A 21442-nucleotide genomic window follows, 5' to 3' on the forward strand; every position below is an offset into this window, starting at 1 on the left:
GGTTGCTGATTAGTATGTCTTGTGTTGTTGTTGCTGATTAATGTCTTGTGTTGGTTGTTGCTGATTAGTATGTCTTGTGTTGGTTGTTGCTGATTAGTATGTCTTGTGTTGGTGGTTGCTGATTAGTATGTCTTGTGTTGGTGTTGCTGATTAGTATGTCTTGGTGTTGTTGTTGCTGATTAGTATGTCTTGTGTTGGTGGTTGCTGATTAGGATGTGTTGGTTGGTTGTTGGCTGAGGAAGCTGATTAGTATGTCTTGTGTTGGTTGTTGCTGATTAGTATGTCCTGTGTCAATGGGACGCAGTGTTTTGATTATTGATTGTTTTTATTATTCTGTTTTCGTTCCCAGGGGGGAAGGTGAAGGCACCTAGGAGTGCTTAGGCAAGAGGCCTGCGGGATACATAACCCGTAATATTTACTGTCTATACACACTAGGTAAGACCTGGGCTGACCACCCCCTGTATTTTGGTTAGCGCGCCAGGTGGTGATAAGTTAGGTAAGCAGTGGGAAGGTAGGAGCGGGGGCTTCGACATTTACTTTCTTTGCTTTGGTTCCTTTCAGCCCCTTTTCCCCAAATTTACCGTGTGAAGGAAGCAATAAATTCCCAGTAAATTGTAAATTCTCTGCCTTTGTCATCCTTACTCGCACCTACAATCCATACCTCTCTTACTCCACGGGGAGTTGAGTTCCCTCTCTAGGAGGTGTAACACCTGGGCTACAAACATGCATGTCCAAGAGTAGGAGTCTGGGAAACCTTTCCTAAGAGTGTTGCCAGGTAAAAGGGGCTGTGAGGCTTGTGATAAGGAGCTGGTCACCTACCCAGTCCGCATTCTGGAGCTCATTTAGGTCTCTGCTGGGATCCTCAGACGGCTCGCCACCCATCTTCCGAAGATTCTATGAGAGAGGTGGGGGCGATCAGTGAGAGAGATGAGCTCTTAAAGGCCCAGTGCCGTCAAACATCGTGAATTTCCTGTATATTTCCACACTGAGGTTTGAATAATACTGTGTGAAAATGATCATGCCCTTTTAGTGTTTGAAATTTCAGTGTTTTTGTGTGATTGAGTTGTGGCCTGCTTGGTGACATCAAAAGATAGTTCAGTTTTCCCCTCCCCACTCAAACCACTCCCAGACAGTCCTAGCAAAATTCATGCTTGAGAAACTGCTCTTTGCTAAGAAACTATTTTTGTTTTTGACCATTTTAATTAAACCGTAAATTACTTGTTACCCAGAAATTATTTGATATTGAGAGAAATTGCATTGGACCTTTAAGTAACTGACCTCAAAGCCACAGGTTTCATCCTTTCATGTTGAAATGAGATGTTAATCAAGTTCATTGACTACCACAGAAATAGGACAGGCAGCTAGCCCTGCTATCAGTCACACCCACAAATCAATACCTTTTCGATTATCAATGACAGTTAACGAGAGCCTTCGCAGCCTGACAACCTGCCAAGTCCCTATCAACTAGCATCATGATGGTACACTCACACATGCCCAGTCAGTTTTCATCAGTGACTGAAAATCATCATTGCAGCCATAGGGAACAAAGCATGGTCCTGCCAGTGTATGCATAGCAGAGATTATAGCTTTTAGCCATGGTCAAGATGACTGTGTGGGAACTCCCTTAGCTAGCCCATGCTAACACCAATCCACTGCTTTTAAATGTGTGGGAAGGAGTGAGCAAGTGCACTTTGAGAGAATTGGGATGCAACCAATGAAGCAGTGAGCAACCTGCATCGCTTCTCTTCCTGATTCAGGAGTATATTAGAGTACAGGACACTGAGGGATCTGTTCTGCAGCAGAATGGAAAGCCTCTCTCTCCCTGTTATTTGTGGTGAGAGAGGGGGCGTCACCCTGCATCCCACCGGTGTTTGAAAGAGCAATCACAGGAGATTTACTATAGGGCCTCTCCTCTCACTGGATATACAGAGCCATAACTCACACTACACTGGAAGGGCATTCACTAAGGTGTCTGCCTTCTCTACCATTAACAGTTTGGTACATATTCCCTTTTCATGACATAAAACAGAAAGCTTATCATGGTCAGTGAATAACAACATGATTGTTGACAAACAATTTTAAAAAGGACATTTCTGAGCAGAGGAGCCCAGGGTGAGATGTTGGATTTAACACCCGGTGCTCATTTGTACGACCAACACAATACCATCCCTTTCCTAACTTATAGTATTTAAACCTGAGCAAATAGGAACAGCAGTGGCTTTGGTGATTCAGCTACAACTATGCTTTTAATAGTGTCCTTCTGTCCTGTTACAGAGCTCTTTGTTATGAAAGAAAGGGTTTCTCTCTCTGCCTGCTGTCCTGTAGCTAGCTAGCTAAATCCCCTGTGGGACAACACGTCTCTGCCTGCTGTCCTGTAGCTAGCTAGTTAACTACCTGTGGGCAACAATGCTCTGCCTGCTGTCCCTGTAAGCAGCAGCTAAATCCCTTGGGAGAACAAACGTCTGCCTGCTGTCCTGTAGCTAGCTAGCGAAATCCCCTGTGGGACAACACGTCTCTGCCTGCTGTCCTGTAGCTAGCTAAATCCCCTGTGGGACAACATGTCTCTGCCTCGCTGCCAGACAGAGGAGGACAAGTGGGGGAGGGGAATGATGAAGGGCGGAAAGCTCATCTTACTTCTCCTGGTATCACACACACAGATGTACACACACACAGACAGAGAAACACACATAAACGTAACATTGTCCCACATTGAACAGCCAAGCATCTTGACCAGAGATTGCACTGTCCAGCAGATCCTTAGTCCCGTCCCTACTGCTATAGTCCTAGGTGTCTCTGCCTCCACATACAGTAGACTAGACTACACCCTGGCCTATTCACATCTGGTTGCACACACCAGATAGGCTAACTAAACTGGAGGCACTGTCTGTAGCGCCCTGAACCACAGAGCTTGACACTTGTCTCCCCTTCTTCATTGCTAAGCTTCTTATCCTCTCATAAGACTCTCCACTCTCTTTTGCAACAGTGAATTATATAACTGTCCAATTCCTTCGCTACTTTCAGACGTACTACTGTGGAGGGGAAGTGCTGCTTGGCTGGATGGGTCCCTGGGGAGTAGCATCCAGTATGTGGTTCATAGGGACAACTCCAAAAGCTGAGCACAGATTTTTCCTATTGCAAACCCTGCAGGAAAATGTATGACCTCAATGACTCACATTTTTGGGGTTCACAGGTTATTTAAAAAATATATATTTTATTTTACCTGTATTTAACTAGGCAAGTCAGTTAAGAACATATTCTTATCTTCAATGACAGCCTAGGAACAGTGGGTTAACTGCCTTGTTCAGGGGCAGAATGACAGATTTTTACCTTGTCAGCTCGGGGATTCGATCTTGCAACCTTTTGGTTACTAGTCGAACGCTCTGACCACTAGCCTACCTGTCGTTATATATGACAACTGAGACTGGGGGCGTTGGTGGGTCTATGTACATGTATTTTCTTCTGTGTCTGTGACTCTAAACCCACTGACTGTAATTCTCTATAGCGACTCAGTCATGTTGAGCAATAGGAAGAGCTATTTCCCAGTACATCAAGCTTCCTGCCATCCAGGTCCTAGGTGGTGTAAAAAACCCCAGTCACCCAAGTCATAGACTGTTCACTCTGCTACCGCATGGCAAGCGGTACCGGACGTCAAGTCCAGGATCAAAAGGCTCCTTAACAGCTTCTACCCCCAAGCCATAATACTGCTGAACAATTAATCAAATAGCCACCCAGACTATTTGCATTGACACCACCCCCCACCAATGTTTTACACTGCTGCTACTCGCTGTTTATTATCTATGCATAGTCACTTTACCCCTACCTACATGTATCAATTACCTTGACTAACCTGTACCCCAGCACATTGACTCGGTACCCCCTGTATAACCTCATTATTGTTTGTTTTTTTACTTGAGTTTATTTAGTAAATCATTTCTTATCTCTATTTTCTTAACTGCATTGTTGGTTAAGTAAGCTGTTGTATTTGGCACATGTGACAAATAACATTTGATTTGATTTTGATTTGAAATAGCACATGTGACCTTGTGGCAGACAGCAGTGCATTGTGGGACATTAAACTAAGCCTTTAGGTATGCAGACATGTTCATAACAGCATTAGGGATTTACCTATGTACAGATGTAGGACCTTAATTTGAGCAAGTTTGCTACAGCAGGAAAATAATCTTGCAGCAACAGGAAATTATTATGTGGATTATAATGAATTAAAATTTTTGTAGGGGTTGATAAACATTTTAAAAGTCTGAAATTTCAAAGTGGAAATTACAAACTTCAGAAGTTCTCCTGCAACAAGGTGATCAAATTAAGATCCTACATCTGTACCACCACAGAACTAAGCCCAATAATACTGTACTACAGAACTGTACAGACAGAAGTGGACTCTACTCCCCAGCTAGGTGAAAGACTGAGCAGGATATTTGACAACAAAACCTACATCTACTACAAGGCAGCTTCCCCTGAAGTAGACAGATCACTCCCATCAATGTTCCTTACTAGCCTACTTTAACATTTCATATGCTGGGATGGGATAGCATGTCTACATGCACCCGTACGCACACAGCATGTACTGTTGTTCCTCTCTGTCAGTCCCAGGTCCACAACATTGTCTGTCCATATTACATTCTAGCCCACAGTAAACATCACTGTGATGACCTGTGGCAGACATGGTTAGGGATGTCCTGAAATATGAGATGCTAAATATAATTCATGCGTGCGGCTCGGTGCGAGGCACAGTGGCAGATAACAACACTGCTGCCTGAGTCTCATCCTGACTCCCTGCTGTGGATATGTTTTACAAACAACAGCTGTGGCTGCAAACGTAACCTGAATTCCTTCTCTGTAACACACACACACATAGAGTAACCTGCATTCCTTCCCTGTAACACACACACACAGAGTAACCTGCATTCCTTCTCTGTAACATGGACGCATGCACACACACAGTAACCAGCATTCCTTCTCCTCTGTAACACGCACACACACACAGACCCGACTCAAGGCTGATATACAGTGGTATCCATTACAGGACATGTACGTAGTGTGCCATGTTGATCAGTTCTCTGAAGCATGTGAAACACCTTAATGTCATCCTGCTTAATCTCCTGAATGAATGTCTCTCCAGTCACATGACCTCTGAACATATGTCCCGGGTCTCCATGTCTGTCTGATTTACATTTACATTTACATTTAAGTCATTTAGCAGACGCTCTTATCCAGAGCGACTTACAAATTGGACATTTACAGTACAAGGTTGTCTAGTGGTGAATGCCAATGACCATTCAGATTCACCTTTTAGTGGTCCTATGTGCACTGAGCCTGAGAATGAGATGTCAATCAGGTCCCAGAAACAGACCAGAGCTGTTCCAATATCCACACTGGTTAGTATACCACATAGCATGTATTCCCAATATATTGCTTTATCCTATGTGGTATGCTAGTATAGACAATGGAACAGAACCACTATGTAAGCAAGCTGAGGGCCTATGCAGTCAGGTACTGTGTAGTGTGTTGTGAGCATTGGTAAAATGGAGGTGGTTTGGTGAACCATCCTCACATGATGAGTAACCTTTCCTAAGCCCTGACGACTTTCTTTACCTGCCCAAGCTAATTCCTAGCCATTAGCTCAGTGGACTAACACAGTCTTGTTGGAGACAGGGGGTTTGAACCCAGTTGGTCACGCATTGATGTGTAGGTAGCCTCACCTCTTTGGCACTCTTGATCTTCTCCAGGAAGGAGCGTAGCTCCCTGGTCTCAGCGTAGAGAGCACGGCACACAGCCTGGTAGTGGCTGGGGGCGTCGCCAGGGCTGGGGAGGTGAGACACACACATCTACAGACAGACAGACAGTGAGAGAAAAGTAGTACCATAAGTAAAACATTGTAGATACTGTAAATATGGTAATTCAGCAGATGACATAACGTATCCTTGTGACAGTAGATGACAAAATACTGTATGTCCTTGTTTCTCTGAGATGAACAGAAGGTGCTCTTGGCATGATCTTGGCACCAGTAGTCCACTGCATTTCCCATCCCATATAGCGCCTCAAATTCTAACAGAATGGTTGGCCGTCTCATCTGCAATCTTGCCCACCAAGTAAATTCCCTGAACTGACAATATTTCCATTAGATAAATGGTGCTGCTGTGTAGAGGAAGCCTAGAGGAGAAATTGAGAATTAGTTATTAGGGAGTTTTTCCCCAGTAGCATCATAATCTCATTCATTTTTAATAGTCATGCTGATATAGGAGCAGATCCCTGATTGCAAATCACACAGGGACATCTGAAATGTTGTGAAACATCTAGAAGGCAGTTAGAGAGAGGCAGGTAGTTCCTTTAGGGCAAGGCTCTGTAGTTAACATCAGACAGAGAGAAAGACGAGGGTCGACTGGAGGATAGAGAGGATGACAGCTATTAGAGGAGACATCTTGCCATCGGGCAGTAGGGCTGGCAAGACAACAGCGACACTGTCACCCAGGCAGCTCAGATGTCCACAGCCTCAGATAACCTTGCTAGCAGTTGCTATGGAGACCTGGTTCCATCCCCTGGGCCCTGTCTCTAGAATCATTATTTCACCACTGTCATGTCTGTCCTCCTCGGGCCGGGTCGGATGGAAGGCTGAAGACTACAGTTCAGTTGAGGCTCCTCAGAGGAGGAAGGGGAGGACCATCCTCAGTAAATTTCAAAAACATATATTTTTTGCATTTAAAAAGTTATCCTTTTTAGATAAAACTATAGAAAATATATTCACATGTCACCAAATAATTGATTAAAACACACTATTTTGCAATGAAGGTCTATGGTAGCCTCAGCAGCACTCTGTAGGGTAGCACCATGTGTAGCCGGAGGACAGCTAGCTTCCGTCCTCCTCTGGGTACAGTGACTTCAATACAAAACCTAGGTGGCTCATGATCCTCACCACCATCCATAGACTTACACAGTAATTATGAAAACTTCCAAAGGACGTCCTTCAACCTATCAGAGCTCTTGCAGCATGAACTGACATGTTATCCACACAATCAAAGGATCAGAAAATGAATCTAGTACCGCAAGGATACGCTAAAAATGAAGGAGAAACAAGAGTGATTTCTTCATTTTTTTTTCACTGTCAGTTTCACTTACACTTACTACAGTTTCACTGGAGCTAGACAATGCAGCTAGCTAGATTAGCCTACTCAAACACCCTGCTCAAACAGAGGGATCCTATGCTAGCTAGGCTTTGACTATCCAACACAACACTGGAACTCTTCCAAGTCAAGGTAAGCTTTTGGTTTTACTGATTTATTGTCACCCCGGCCCACCGGTGTAACTGCTTACTGACTGTACACTGTAACATTACTGCATGACTGTAGCGGGTTAACTAATGCGTTAGTTCTATTAGCTATGTTGACTATGATGTTACTTTAGCTAATATGGTGACAACGATGTAGGCTGTGTGTAGTGGTTATGATATGGTTTGGCTTGGAATGCTTTTTTAAAAACCTGGTTTCCTACAGCTGATGTGTTGTGCATTGAAGTCCACAAGCGAAGGGAAAAGGTGAGAGGTGTAAAACGCATAGATGTAAGAAGGAATACAAAGTGGCTGCTATGAAAGTGAACTGTGTTTATGCTTGATCAGGGGTGTATTCATTCCGCCGATTCTGTTGAAAAAAGTTTCTTAAATGGAATGAAACGGGGATAATCAGACATTAATTTGTCCAATAGAAACTCTCGTTTGAAACTGTTGGACTAATGATTACACCCCAGATCAGCTAGATGCGGACAAGAGTGTGCAAGGTGGTATTGAATGTGTCACTGTCTGTCCATGTGTCACTTTCTGTCACCTCAAATTTCTCTCGACCTATGTGCACCTACGTTGCAAACTTTCACACATAGGCTAGGTTGTAGCAACCGCATGATGGGAATAGGGAAAATTTGAGTATCATGTAGTAGCCTGAACCTATCGATGCCTCATTGAAATGGGTGAATGGAATATGAATGACAGTCATCCAATATGCTCCAATAGAAATAATGCTCATTAAAAAACATTGTCCTCCCACCACTGCTATGGTTATGTAAACATCATTGGGGCATCTAAGGACTCACTGGGTGGATCTAGTATGATGTCTGTTCTCTCAACACTACTGGACATGCTGGGTGGATCTAGTATGATGTCTGTTCTCTCAACACTACTGGACAATGCTGGGTGGATTCTAGTATGAATGTCTGTTCTCTCAACACTACTGAACATGCCTGGGTGGATCTAATGTGATGTCTGTTCTCTCAACACTACTGACAATGCTGGGTGGATCTAATGTGATGTCTGTTCTCTCAACACTACTGGACATGCTGGGTGGATCTAGTATGATGTCTGTTCTCACACTACTGGACATGCTGGGTGGATCTAGTATGATGTCTGTTCTCTCAACACTACTGGACATGCTGGGTGGATCAAGTATGATGTCTGTTCTCTCACACTACTGAAACATGCTGGGTGGATCTAATGTGATGTCTGTTCTCAACACTACTGGACATGCTGGGTGGATCTAATATGATGTCTGTTCTCAACACTACTTGGACATGCTGGGTGATCTAGTATGATGTCTGTTTCTCTCAACACTACTGGACATGCTGGGTGGATCTAATATGATGTCTGTTCTCAACACTACTGGACATGCTGGGTGGATCTAGTATGATGTCTGTTCTCAACACTACTGGACATGCTGGGTGGATCTAATATGATGTCTGTTCTCACCACTACTGGACATGCTGGTGGATCTAGTATGATGTCTGTTCTCAACACTACTGGACATGCTGGGTGGATTTAGTATTGATTATAGTCTCCACTACTGAACATGCTGGGTGGATCTAGTATAGACGATAGTCTCCACTACTGTACATGCTTGGTGGATCTAGTATACACGATAGTCTCCACTACTGAACATGCTGGGTGGATTTAGTATTGATTAAGTCTCCACTACTGGAACATGGCTGGGTGGATCTAGTATAGACGATAGTCTTCACTATTGAACATGCTGGGTGGATTTAGTATAGATTATAGTCTCCACTACTGAACATGCTGGGTGGATTTAGTATAGATTATAGTCTCCACTACTGTACATGCTGGTTGGATTTAGTATAGATTATAGTCTCCACTACTGTACATGCTGGTTGGATCTAGTATAGATTATAGTCTCAACTCTACTGAACATGCTGGGTGGATTTTGTATAGATTATAGTCTCCACTACTGAACATGCTGCGTGGATTTAGTATAGATTATAGACTCCACTACTGTACATGCTGGTTGGATTTAGTATAGATTATCGTCTCAACACTACTGGAGGAAAGACACATATACAACAATTGCAGGCTCCAGTACCATGACCCTGACCTGATCACCACCATTTTGTAGTTGACTGCACTTGATGGCTTGACAGCAGAAAACCTACTATTTCCTTATTAACCCTGTCATTCACCCATGTAGTGACATTTTGGCTTTTAATCATCAACCACTATCCTCCCCCAATCAACAGCTGCCTACCCTCAGGATGTCCCTGTAGCCACGAACATTACAGATGTTGATGGGGTCGTCTTCGGCCTCCTCCTCTTCCTCGGTGGCCTCGTAACCTTCGTCAGGGCAGGCGTCTCTCTCGGCCTCGCCCATGTTGGTCATGAGGTCTATGAGCTGCTCCAGGGGTGGGCTCAGCTCCCGCTCCTCGCTCTCCTTCAGTCCGTAGTCCAACGCCTTGTAGATCATGATGCCCAGAGACTCAATCACCTGAAGGACAGAACACAAGCAACAACACACACTGGGTATCATTATATTGCCATCCATATACAGTGCCTTCGGAAAGTATTCAGACCCCTTGACATTTTCCACATTTTGTTACGTTACAGCCTTATTCTAAAATGGATTAAATAAAATACAAATCCTCAGCAATCTACACACTATACCCCACAATGACAAAGCAAAAACTGTTTATTTTTGCAAATGTATAAAAAACAGAAATACCTTATTAACATAAGTACTCAGACACTTTGCTATGAGACTCGAAATTGAGCTCAGGTGCATCCTGTTTCCATTGATCATCCTTGAGATGTTTCTACAACTTGATTGGAGTCCACYTGTGGTAAATTCAATTGATTGGACATGATTTGGAAAGGCACACACCTCTCACAGTTGACAATGCATGTCAGAGCAAAAACCAGGCCATGAGGTTGAAGGAATTGTCCGTAGAGTTCCGAGAAAGGATTGTGTTAAGGCACAGATCTGGGGAAGGGTACCAAAAAATGTCTGCATCATTGAAGGTCCCCAAGAACACAGTGGCCTCCATCAGTCTTAAATGGAAGAAGTTTGGAACCCCCAAAACTCTTCCTAGAGCTGGCTGCCCAGCCAAACTAAGTAATCGGGGGAGAAGGGCCTTGATCAGGGAGGTGACCAAGAACCCGATGGTCACTCTGACAGAACTCTAGAGTTCGTCTGTGGAGATGGGAGAAACTTCCAGGAGGACAACCATCTCTGCAGCACTCCACCAATCAGGCCTTTATGGTAGAGTGGCCAGACAGAAACCACTCCTCAGTAAAAGGCACATTACAGCCCGCTTGGAGTTTGCCAAAAGGCACCTAAAGACTCTCAGACCATAAGAAACAAGATTCTCTGTTCTGATGAAACCAAGATTGAACTCTTTGGCCTGAATGCCAAGCGTCGCGTCTGGATGAAACCTGGCACCATCCTTACGGTGAAGCATGGTGGTGGCAGCATCATGCTGTTGGGATGTTTTTCAGTGACAGGGACTGGGAGACTAGTTGGGATTGAGGGAAAGATGAACGGAGCAAAGTACAGAGAGATCCTTGATGAAAACCTGCTCCAGAGCGCTCAGGACCTCAGACTGGTGGCGAAGGTTCACCTTCCAACAGGACAACGACCCTAAGGACACAGCCAAGATAACGTAGGAGTGGCTTTGGAACAAGTCTCTGAATGTCCTTGAGTGGTCTAGCCAGAGCCCGGACTTGAACCCGATTGAACATCTCTGGAGAGACCTGAAAATAGCTGTGCAGCGACGCATTGTCATTATGGGGTATTGTGTGTAGATTGATGAGGAGGAAAAAACTATTTAATAACTATTTAGTAACGTAACAAAATGTGTAAAAAGTCAAGGGGTCTGAATACTTTCCAAAGGCACTGTACGTTCATCATAGGCATCCAAGAATCATGCCAAAACGACAATGTCTTCATGTTTTGAATAAATGGATTTTGAATAATTTGCCTTGATTTGTGTTATTCAGCTGTTAATCTCCTGGAAAACAAGAGTAAATATGGGTTTGTGTCTTCGTTCCCTGTTATGTAATATATATAATCTCCTTTCATTATCCTGCACAAGACTGTCCCATGCTTTCAGCTGTAGCATGTGCTATACAAACACATGACCCTTTCATTCAAGTGAACAACCCAACCTTTAAAAGCAAGGCAGACCTTAACAGATTAGTCAGTAATAACGTGACTTGACTGAGCCAGCAGAGAATACTGGCCATTATAAACTGGGTGGTTCAAGCCCTGAATGCTGATTGGCTGACAGCCGTGGTATATCAGATGACAACACTTATTGTTACTGCTCTAATTACATTTGTAAACAGTTTATAATAGCAATAAGGCACCTCGGGGGTTTGTGATATATGGCCAATATACCAGGGCTAAGAGCTGTGTCCAGGAACTCAGTGTTGCGTTGTGCATAAGAACAGCCCTTAGCTGTGGTATATTTGCCATGTACCACACCCCCTGCCTTATTGCTTAATAATAATGACACAATGACACATAAATACCGTACGCAATATATATTGTTAGGTTCTAATTCTCAGAGTAAAAAACTCTACGGACACTATGAAAGCTTAACCAAGTTTATTCTCCCAGAGGGTCAATACAGCTGCATTAGACAAAAAAAAATTTCCACCACCACAAGTATATATATATACTTCAATTTAGGCACTCCTCCTTCTCTCCAATCCTTACATCTATTATGGCTCGGCAGGAAGATGAAGTAAGACGAAGTAATAGGGTAATAAACCATAATTTCTCCCTTAAGGGGATCTGACCTGACCTCAACCCCTCATTTGCCTAATCCACAGATGTCCATATGTATCCCCTTATTTTATGCTTAAGTCCAGTGCTTAATATGAGCCGGATCCTCCCCGCCCCCCCCCCACCCACCCCACCCACTTCATCATGTATTTCCTTATAGAATCACAGCAGCGCAAAGGGTTCTGGAGGAGCTGCAGCAGCCTGATGAATTTACATAAATGTGCCAAAGTTATAGTTACTCCTGTCTGTTCAGAAAGAATTGAATAATTCAGAATAGCCTAATTCACCATGACAAAGCCCAAAATATTGCCACAGAGGATAAATAGCTTATTTTAAAATAGCCTAGCTGTGGAGTGTAGCCCAATAACAAGGCCTAGCCTACAGTTGGGAACGAGCTGCAAATCGGTCAGTAAACAGCATGCAGACAAAACTGGCCTTTCGCAATATTTCAAATAGCCTACAATCACGGGAAAACACAGGTTGGAAAGCAAATGTCTCCTGCTGAAAAGAGAAGACTCTAATCTGTCAGCTATAGGCGATCATAGCCTTATTCTAAAATGGATTCAATTTGTTTTTTCCCCTCATCAATAACACCACAACACCACCCATAATGACAAAGCAAAAACGTTTTTTTTTACATTTTTGTAAATTCATTATTATATTTTTTTTTTTAAGTATTCAGACCCTTTACTCAGTACTTTGTTGAAGCACCTTTGGCAGCGATTACAGCCTTGAGTCTTCTTGGGTATGATGCTACAAGCTTGGCACACCTGTATTTGGGGAGTTTCTCCCATTCTTGTCTGCAGATCCTCTCAAGCTCTGTCAGGTTGGATGGGGAACATCGCTGCACAGCTATTTTCAGGTCTCTTTTTTGGTAACCTTCCCCAGATCAACTGTGGGACCTTATAGGTGTGTGACTTTCCAAATAATGTCCAATCAATTGAATTTACCACAGGTCAAGTTGTAGAATCAAGTTGTAGAAACAATATCAAGGATCGATCAATGGAAACAGGATGCACCTGAGCTCAATTTCGAGTTTCATAGCAAAGGGTCTGAATACTTATGTAAATAAGGTATTTCTGTTTTTTATTTTAATACATTTGCAAAAATTTCTAAAAACTGTTTTCGCTTTGTCATTATGGGGTATTGTGTGTAGATTGATGAAGAAAAACATTTATTTAATCAATTTTAGAATAAGGCTGTAACGTAACGAAATGTGGAAAAAGTAAAGGGGTCTAAATCCTTTCCAAATGCAAAGTAAAACAGAGGCTTTTGGCACGAACGCGTAGGCCATCACCAGCAAGTGAGCTGAGCATCATTGGGTGAGTCAGTGAAACTGGAAAGCATGTTTAGGACTATCATTTCTTCCTCATATTATAGCATACAATATGTGTCTGCACAAATCTAGGCCTAGGCTATTGATGGATTCAAGACGAGGTCGTTTTCATTGATCTCAAATTATCAGTTTGTCAGTGTCAAAGTAGCCTGTCATTTCAATCGTTTGTTCGGTATTAGGGTGCTTTCAAGACACATGGGACTCGGGGGGAAAAAAGGTTGAATCGTGACATCAGTGATCTTCAGGTCGGAAACTCGAAGCTCTAGCAAGAGGCCAGAGTTCCCCACTTGGAATTCTGAGTAGGATGACCATTCAAAACAGTTGTTTTGAACATGGCATTAAAAAAAAGTCTCCAGTCATGTAAAATGACAGTGGCATGAAATGCGTTTATAAAAGGCCAACAACGTTAGGGACCATAAGCCACACACAAAAAAAATCCCATGTGTGCAACTTCTGTAAGTGCCTTGACTCTACTGCTCTATGTCACTACGCAAATGTGATGATATGCATCGCAATGCTTTATTATAAAGATGATTTTTTTTTCTCATGCGTTCCTCAGCGCTCCCCATGTCACCGCTCTCTCACGCTCACTTTTTGTTGCTGGACCCCTGATTTACAAATGAAGCTTAAGTCCAATTCTAATAGGTGTGTGAGAAAGATGTTAGCAGTCCCAGTGAATGCAGTGAAGCGGCTTCCCTTTGTTAATCAGGTGAATCTGGCCTCTGAATGCAGATCATGGAGAATGAGGCCAGAGCCGGCCTAGTGTGCCAAGCCCGAGACAAAAGACTGAGAAATCACACCGGATTACACTGCAAACCTCAATGCTGCTGATGAACAGTGAGAAAGGAGAGAAAAAGCGATGGAGGGACAGAGAGAAAAAGCGATGGAGGGACAGAGAATATAGATAGATAGAAGGAAAGAAAATTAAGTGAGAGAAAGGAAGAGAGAAAAAGAGAGCAAGAAAGTAAGAAGAGAGAGGGGTTTGGTGTGTTTTTGTAGATCAGACTTCATGGGCAAGGTCACAGGACCCTGTTCAGATCAATAGTCATCCAGAAGGATTCATGTGAGTGGATCTATCCTGACCTCCTCTAGAACACAGAACACTACCCTGGCTCAGTGGGAACCTGGGGACCTCTGCACCCTGATGAGGGTAAGCACTCTTTGTCTGGCTACACCCCACCCCACCCTGCCCTGCTCTTCCCTACCTCCCCTCTGATGTTACACCCCACCTCACTCTCCACTCTCTGCTGTTACACGCCCCGCCAGAGACACACAACAAGACCATCTCTCCTCTGTGCTATGAGACCAGTCACTCTCAAATCCAAAATACTAAAGTCCGCCTATAAACTCTAAGCAGCTTTCATCCAGACTGCATTGTAGAACAAACCAAAGTGAACCTAGCTGTGATAGGCCCGACAGACACTAGGCAAGCCAAGTTAAGTCAAGAGGAACCTCAAGCCTCTATTGTTGAGGTGTGTTTGATATTGTTCCTTGCTGGTCAAAGTATGAACCATGCATTGCATCCAGTCTGAAGAGCGAAGACAGAACAAAGGAATCAGAACACTGAGAAGAATCCCTCATAAGAAGGATGTACCTAATAAACATGTAGGGAATGTTCTAGAGCATGGACAATAATGACTCACAATTAAATCCTTCCGGTTTTCAGAAACAGACGTATGCATGGGAGGTAGCCTAAATCGTAGGTAGATGCCTAAACATTGACTGTGCAGATTTGATTAATTCCAGCTCTACATAGACAACCCCAGGATCTGAGCAGCTTGTTAATTGATAGCTATAGCATGGTTTAAGTAGGTAGAAGACAGGGTGGTTTTAACCGCAATAAGTGCTATTTATTCCCTCAGTCAGGAGAGCCAACACAAACATGACTGTTCTAATGATTCATCACACTCTCCTTTCTTTGCAGACTTGTGACTAAAATAAGTGAAGGAATGGGGAGGAGGGAGGAAGGAGTGGGTGTCAAGAGATTGTGGATTTTAACTGCAGTGAAGCGCAGTCATGAGCAGGTAAAACAACATCAAACAGACTGCCTGTGTTTCTCACATGGGTGTCACAGAGATGACGAGAAAGAGAGCGAGAGAGAGAGAGAGTGAGCTGATCACGGGGCAGGGAATGGTTCTGTCACACGCATACATGTTTTCTTTACACGCAATCCAGCCTTTCCCTGTAAATACCATACCAGAACCACACCCTCCTGAGGTCAACATGAATATCTTAACGTACCACACCCTACCAAGGTTAGAGGTTTTAAATAGTCCAGATAGATAGAACTACTGTGTGTTAGGATGGCTCTGTGCAGCTTTCTGTCATTAAAGCATTTATATCACTGTGTGTTAATTTAATGAAAATAACTCCAAAATATATATTTTGTATCATTTATTTCCCTGGCCCTCTTTTGGCCCTTGAAATGCTCCTACACAAAAGGGCATAATATTTTTTCACAATTTCAGTGTTATTTCAACCTAGTGTGGAAATATAATTTAAAAAACAGGAAATCCTGTTTTTAACTGCACTGCCCCTTTAATACCTTCTTTGACCATAGAGACTTCTCCCTCAAGCCTCTGCCTAGACCTCTGCAATGGGCTCAACCTGTTTCCTTTAGACAATCAGAAGGTGAATGAATACCACTGATTGTGACTAGAATTGAATAGATACTTTGTCAATTTTAAACAGCAACCTGCTCGGCCTGTATGAAATATGTGCCTTTTCAGTAGCTATGTGACTGTGTGAGGCTAGCAGTTATGTCAACATGGCCACTCTTGTGCATCAACAACCACAAATACTAATCTTCCCTCTTCCATAGTCATATGTCTGCTGGCTCAGCATCATTCAGCCTCATACAAAGACACTAATATGGCACACATTCAGGCCCAAATCCCATTCCATCTCTTACTTTTGATTCCTGAGAAGGGCTACAATGATTTCTGTGGGATAATGGATTTTTATTTTACATAACCCACTGCCACAACGCCCTGGCTTCAGTTTACCCGTGTAAACTAGCATATTGTGTCTGTAATGAACACGATGGGAGACAGAGACCTGGTTTCAAGCGCAGTGCGCAGCAAGTGTTTATTGTAAAGGACCACAGGAGGCAGGTAGCTGGGTACAGGGGCAGGCAGAAGATCATACACAGGGGTCCAAAAACACAATATTACAGGCAGGGAAAAGGCTAGTAATGTCGTCCTGGAGATCAGGCAATAGGTTGATAACAGGAAATCCGATAGGCTAAAGTACAGGCAGGGAATAGGCGTCGTTAGTGAGGCAGGCTAAAACTATCATACACTGGAGGATTAAATTACAGGAAACCAGCACTCCGAATAGAAGTGTGTCACAAAACAAACAATACCTCACAATGATGGGGTGCAAAGAACTGAACTAAATAGTGTGTGATAATGACATACAGGTGTGTGAACAGGTGATCAGAATTCAGGTGATTGGGATCTGGAGAGTGAGCTGCGTTCAGGGGATCTATGTGTTTGAGAGCGTGAGTTGGAAACAGACGTTACAGTGTCAAGGTGTCAAGTTGTCTCCAGATTCAGTGTTTAATAGTCACAGGGTTGCAGGTGTGATTGCAGGGTACAGTGAAAATCTTAGGCTTCGAGCTCCAACAAGCAGGACTAAGTGAAATAAAATAATGAAAATGGTCATTTAAAAACAACAATATAAATCATTAAACCATGGAGTGGTTATGGTCAGTGGGACTTAATACATTCAAGATCACATTTCATAGTACAAAACCTAACTGAAGGCTTAACAAACCACTCCAGTTGGGAGAGGAACCTTTAATCTTGTCTTCCCATATCAAGCCCAGGGTTCTGACAGGAGAGTGAGTGAGTAAAAACACTCTCCTCAGGATAGGTTGTTCTCAGCTCGTCTCAGCTCCACTGGCCTCTGAGAATTAACTTTGCATCCCAAATGGCACCATATTTCCAATGTAGTGCCCTAAATGTGATGTTATTTAGGACACAACCTACTGTAAGGCTGACAGTTCCACTGCCATCTCTCAGAAGGCTATGATAGGTCACTAAGTTTGGCTCACAACAAGGAAAGCTGGGAAAGAGTCCTTCATAGGGTTGCAAAAGGAGGGTATAACAGGAGGTTAGTGGCACCTTAATTGGGGAGGACAGGCATGTGGTAATGACTGGAGCAGAATAGGTGGAATGGTATCAAATGCGTCAAACACATGGTTTCCAGGTTTTTGATGCCATTCCATTTGCTCCGTGCCATTCTCCCCTCAGCAGCCTCCACTGGAGGTTATATTACTGGAAACTTTCAAAGTTTACCAGAAAATACCAGAATATTGGTAACTTTCAAGGATTTTATGTAATCTATCACAAGACATCTAGTGACCATTTTGGGTATCACCGGCATCTGTAATTATATCAAATCAAATTATATTTGCCATATGAGCCAAGTACAGAGCCAACAGGTGTAGACCTTACAGTGAAATGTTTACTTACAAGCCCTTAACCAACAATGCAGTTTTAAGAAAATACCTAAAAAAAAAAAAGAAATAAAAAGGTAACAAATAATTAAAGGGCAGCAGTAAAATAACAATCGCGAGGCTATATACAGGGGGTACCGGTACAGAGTCAATGTGCGGGGGCACCAGTTAATCAAGGTAATTGAGGTAATATGTACATGTAGGTAGAGTTTTTAAAGTGACTATGCTTGGACCTAGACTTGGCGCTCCAGTATCGCTTGCAGTGCGGTAGCAGAGAGAACAGTCTATGACTAGGGTGGCTGGAGTCTTTGACTCTGTCAAAGGCCCTCTATGTGGCCTTATCAAATCAAATGACATTATATTTGTCACATGCGCCAAATACAACAGGTGTAGACCTTACCGTAAAATGCTTACTTACAAGCCCATAACCAAAAATGCACAATTTTTTTTAAGTAAGAAAATATATGCTAAAAAAATAAATAACAAAATATATATTTTTTAACACTTATTTATTTTACTATGTCAATATCTCTTTGTTCTAAATATTTTGGTGTCAAACTGGTAACTTTGGTCCCAAAGATAAACCAAAGACAAGATACCGAAGATTCCAGTAACTTTGGTAAATTACCGGTAGCTTACTAGCTTTGTAACCCTAGTCCTACACTACAAGGGTGTGTGTAGATATGTGTGACCAAGTGCAAATATGAAATGGCACCCTACTTCCAATCCCTACGCTCTGGCACTACTTTTTTTCCAGAGAGTGGTAGAGAGTAGTGCACTATAGAGTGCCATTTCAGACGCTGACCACGTGTAGTAGCCTACATTGTACTTCGGTGCAGGGCCAGATCTTTGCTATTAGTGTGCTAATCAATTATTTGAATTGACGCTAAAAGGTTTTAGATAATTCAACTATTGGAGAAAATAATAATTTGGGGAATGAAGGGTTTGCACAGGAAATAAATCAGACTGCACAGCAGCCCCAGTAAACATGAAGTCCTTTGGCTGGCAGCAGCCTAACAGGAAGCCACTGTCAGACCATGCGTTTCTGGTCTGAGCGGTTTTTACATACCATCAACAGTAGTCTCTCCTAATAGAATGTTACAAAAAATCTAACATAGTACCTAGCCAGAGCACATCATATTGGGTTCTGGGTTCCAAGAGATACACTACATGGCCAAAAGTATGTGGCCACCCGCTCGTCGAACATCTCATTCCAAAATCATGGGCATTAATATGGAGCTTGGCATTCTGCATGGTGATCTTAGGCTTGTGTGTGGCTGCTAGGCCATGGGAAACACATTTCATGAAGCTCCCCAAGAACAGTTCTTGTGCTGACGTTGCTTCCAGAGGCAGTTTGGAAGTCGGTAGTGAGTGTTGCAACAGAGGACAGATCATTTTTACGTGCTACGCGCTTCAGCACTCGGCGGTCTTGTTCTGTCAGTTTCCATTTCGCAATAACATCACTTACAGTTGAATGGGGCAGCTCTAGCAGGGCAGAAATTTGATGAACTGACTTGTTGGAAAGGTGGCATCTTATGACAGTGCCACGTTGAAAGTCACTGAGCTCTTCAGTACAGGCCATTCTACTGCCAATGTCTGTCTATGGAGATTGCATGGCTGTGTGCTCAATTTTATACACCTGTCAGCAACAGGTGTGGCTAAAATAACCGAATCCACTCACTTGAAGGGGTATCAACAGTAATACTAAAGCTTTCCATCATCACATAATGTGACCCATTGTAAAAATATTTCAACACCTATAACTGATCCATGTGTGTTTTGTCCACCTTTATTTGTGTAAATATTTCTGAGAAAGGCTACATAAGGGGTGGCCTCCTGTTACGGAGAGACAGTAGGTTGTGTCCCAAATAGCACACTATTCCCTATGTAGTGTACTACTTTTGTAAAGACAGCAGAAACACTGCAGGTGACGTCAGACACAGAAAAAACTGCCAGCCACCTGCAGAGCTCTGAACTGAACTGCTACCGCGGCTGATTAGGGTTGGGATTATGTCATCTAGTTAGCTCTCCTCTCCTTTCCCTTCCCGTCTCCTCTCTTCTTGAGCTTAGTCTTCTTCGTTAGGGAGAGAAATCAGGGAGGGCCATCTTCCAGACTTTCTGAAATAAGATTTAATAAAAAGCACACAACCTCACATGGAGGGGCTGCCTAAACAATGGAGCCTTTGAACGACATCAGAAGACCTGCCTCCATCTCTCACAATGTGATCGTTTTTTATAGGGTTGTCATTGGATTGAGAACTGCAAGAGCATTGAGCCAGTAACCGAAGGGTCGCTGGTTCGAATCCTCGAGCCGGCAAGGTGGAAAAATATGCCATTCTTCCCTTGAACAAGGCAGTAAACCCCCAAACAACAGCTGCTCCCCGGGCGCCGATGATGTGGAAGTTGATTAGGGCAGCCCCCTGCACCTCTCTGATTCAGACACATTTCGGTTGAATGCATTCAGTTGTGCAACTGACTAAGTATCTCCTTTGCAAGAAATCAATCTATACAATACATAATTGATGAATGACTTCAACCCCTAATGTCTGGACTTGGTTTGAGGCAGTCAACAACAGATTGATGTTGCTTTTATTGTTATTGTTTATTTTTAAATATCTGATTTGCCTCCATTATGTGTGGCTGGCCTGGCCCTGCTGAGAGTCTGTGACCATACCTGTCTATATACATTTGAGCTGTGTTTCTAGGTTCTGGGCCTGGAGCCATCAAGCCTCTCATTGGGAGTGGGTGTATAGGGGGTGGGTAGTGGGAATGTGCACCGCTTTGGGTCCCCGGGACCAGGAGTGAGAAGCACTGCCTTTGAACAATGTCAAAATGTCCATTACCTTGAATGTACCTGACCCTCTGACCTATCTAAATGTATGTACATGTAACTGTATGAAGCAATCTGAAATTGTAAATCCTTAAATGTGTAATAACTTGAAATATGAAATATGAAAACTGGGAAAAGACTTAATGACTAAATATATGAACAACGAAAAAGAGATGGGGTTGATAGCAGAGGAGGGAAGGCAGGAAACCATTTGATGTTCTTTAATATCATCAGATAAGGGATTTAGAATAGTTTTCATGATCATTTCATAACAGAGTTTATAGGTAAAGTAGAGTTGCTTTAGAGTCAAAGCGATGATTTGAATCAAAACTTGCAGACTTGTTTACGTGCTGCTGTGCGTTTTGTTGCTAACCTTACTTTGCTACCTGACAACTTTACGTTTTTTACTTTTTAATTACCGTTTATATTGTAACGACCCTGGGTTTATAAGCGCGGAAATCGACTCTGCCGCTTGTGCATGCTTTTGCGGCACAGTCGATAGCGCGCCGGACCTCGGGATAGAAGGTCGAGGGTTCGAGACCTGCTCCCTGCTGTTTCATTACAATATTTTTTGTTTTTCCCTCACTCAGCTTTTTTTCATTAAACTTTTTCACTCCGGACGCTTTATCTGGTCATGGTTCGTCAGGACCTCCAACAGCCGAAGCGAAGTAGTAACATTAACTTCTTAATAGGGGGCGCTGTTTTCACTTTGGGAAAAAAATCGTGCCAAAATTAAACGGCCTCGTACT

The 21442-nt window shown here is 43.1% G+C and overlaps 1 protein-coding gene across 1 annotated transcript in view; it reads right to left on the bottom strand.

Annotated features, from left to right (window-relative positions):
* Positions 1 to 819: 819 nt before the first annotated feature.
* spire1a (spire-type actin nucleation factor 1a) overlaps positions 820 to 21442 on the bottom strand; it is a gene marked incomplete at its 3' end in the record, with an annotated part of 35982 nt that continues 15359 nt past the window's right edge. Inside the window, exons 3-5 of the mRNA XM_024140683.2 lie at positions 9531 to 9767; positions 5718 to 5843; positions 820 to 894 (exon numbers count right to left, since the gene is read on the bottom strand). Coding sequence (XP_023996451.2) covers positions 820 to 894; positions 5718 to 5843; positions 9531 to 9767 — 438 coding nt within the window. The remainder of the gene's footprint in view (positions 895 to 5717; positions 5844 to 9530; positions 9768 to 21442) is intronic.

Source organism: Salvelinus sp. IW2-2015, unplaced genomic scaffold, assembly GCF_002910315.2.
Source record: "Salvelinus sp. IW2-2015 unplaced genomic scaffold, ASM291031v2 Un_scaffold2247, whole genome shotgun sequence".
Taxonomy (NCBI): Eukaryota; Metazoa; Chordata; class Actinopteri; order Salmoniformes; family Salmonidae; genus Salvelinus; species Salvelinus sp. IW2-2015.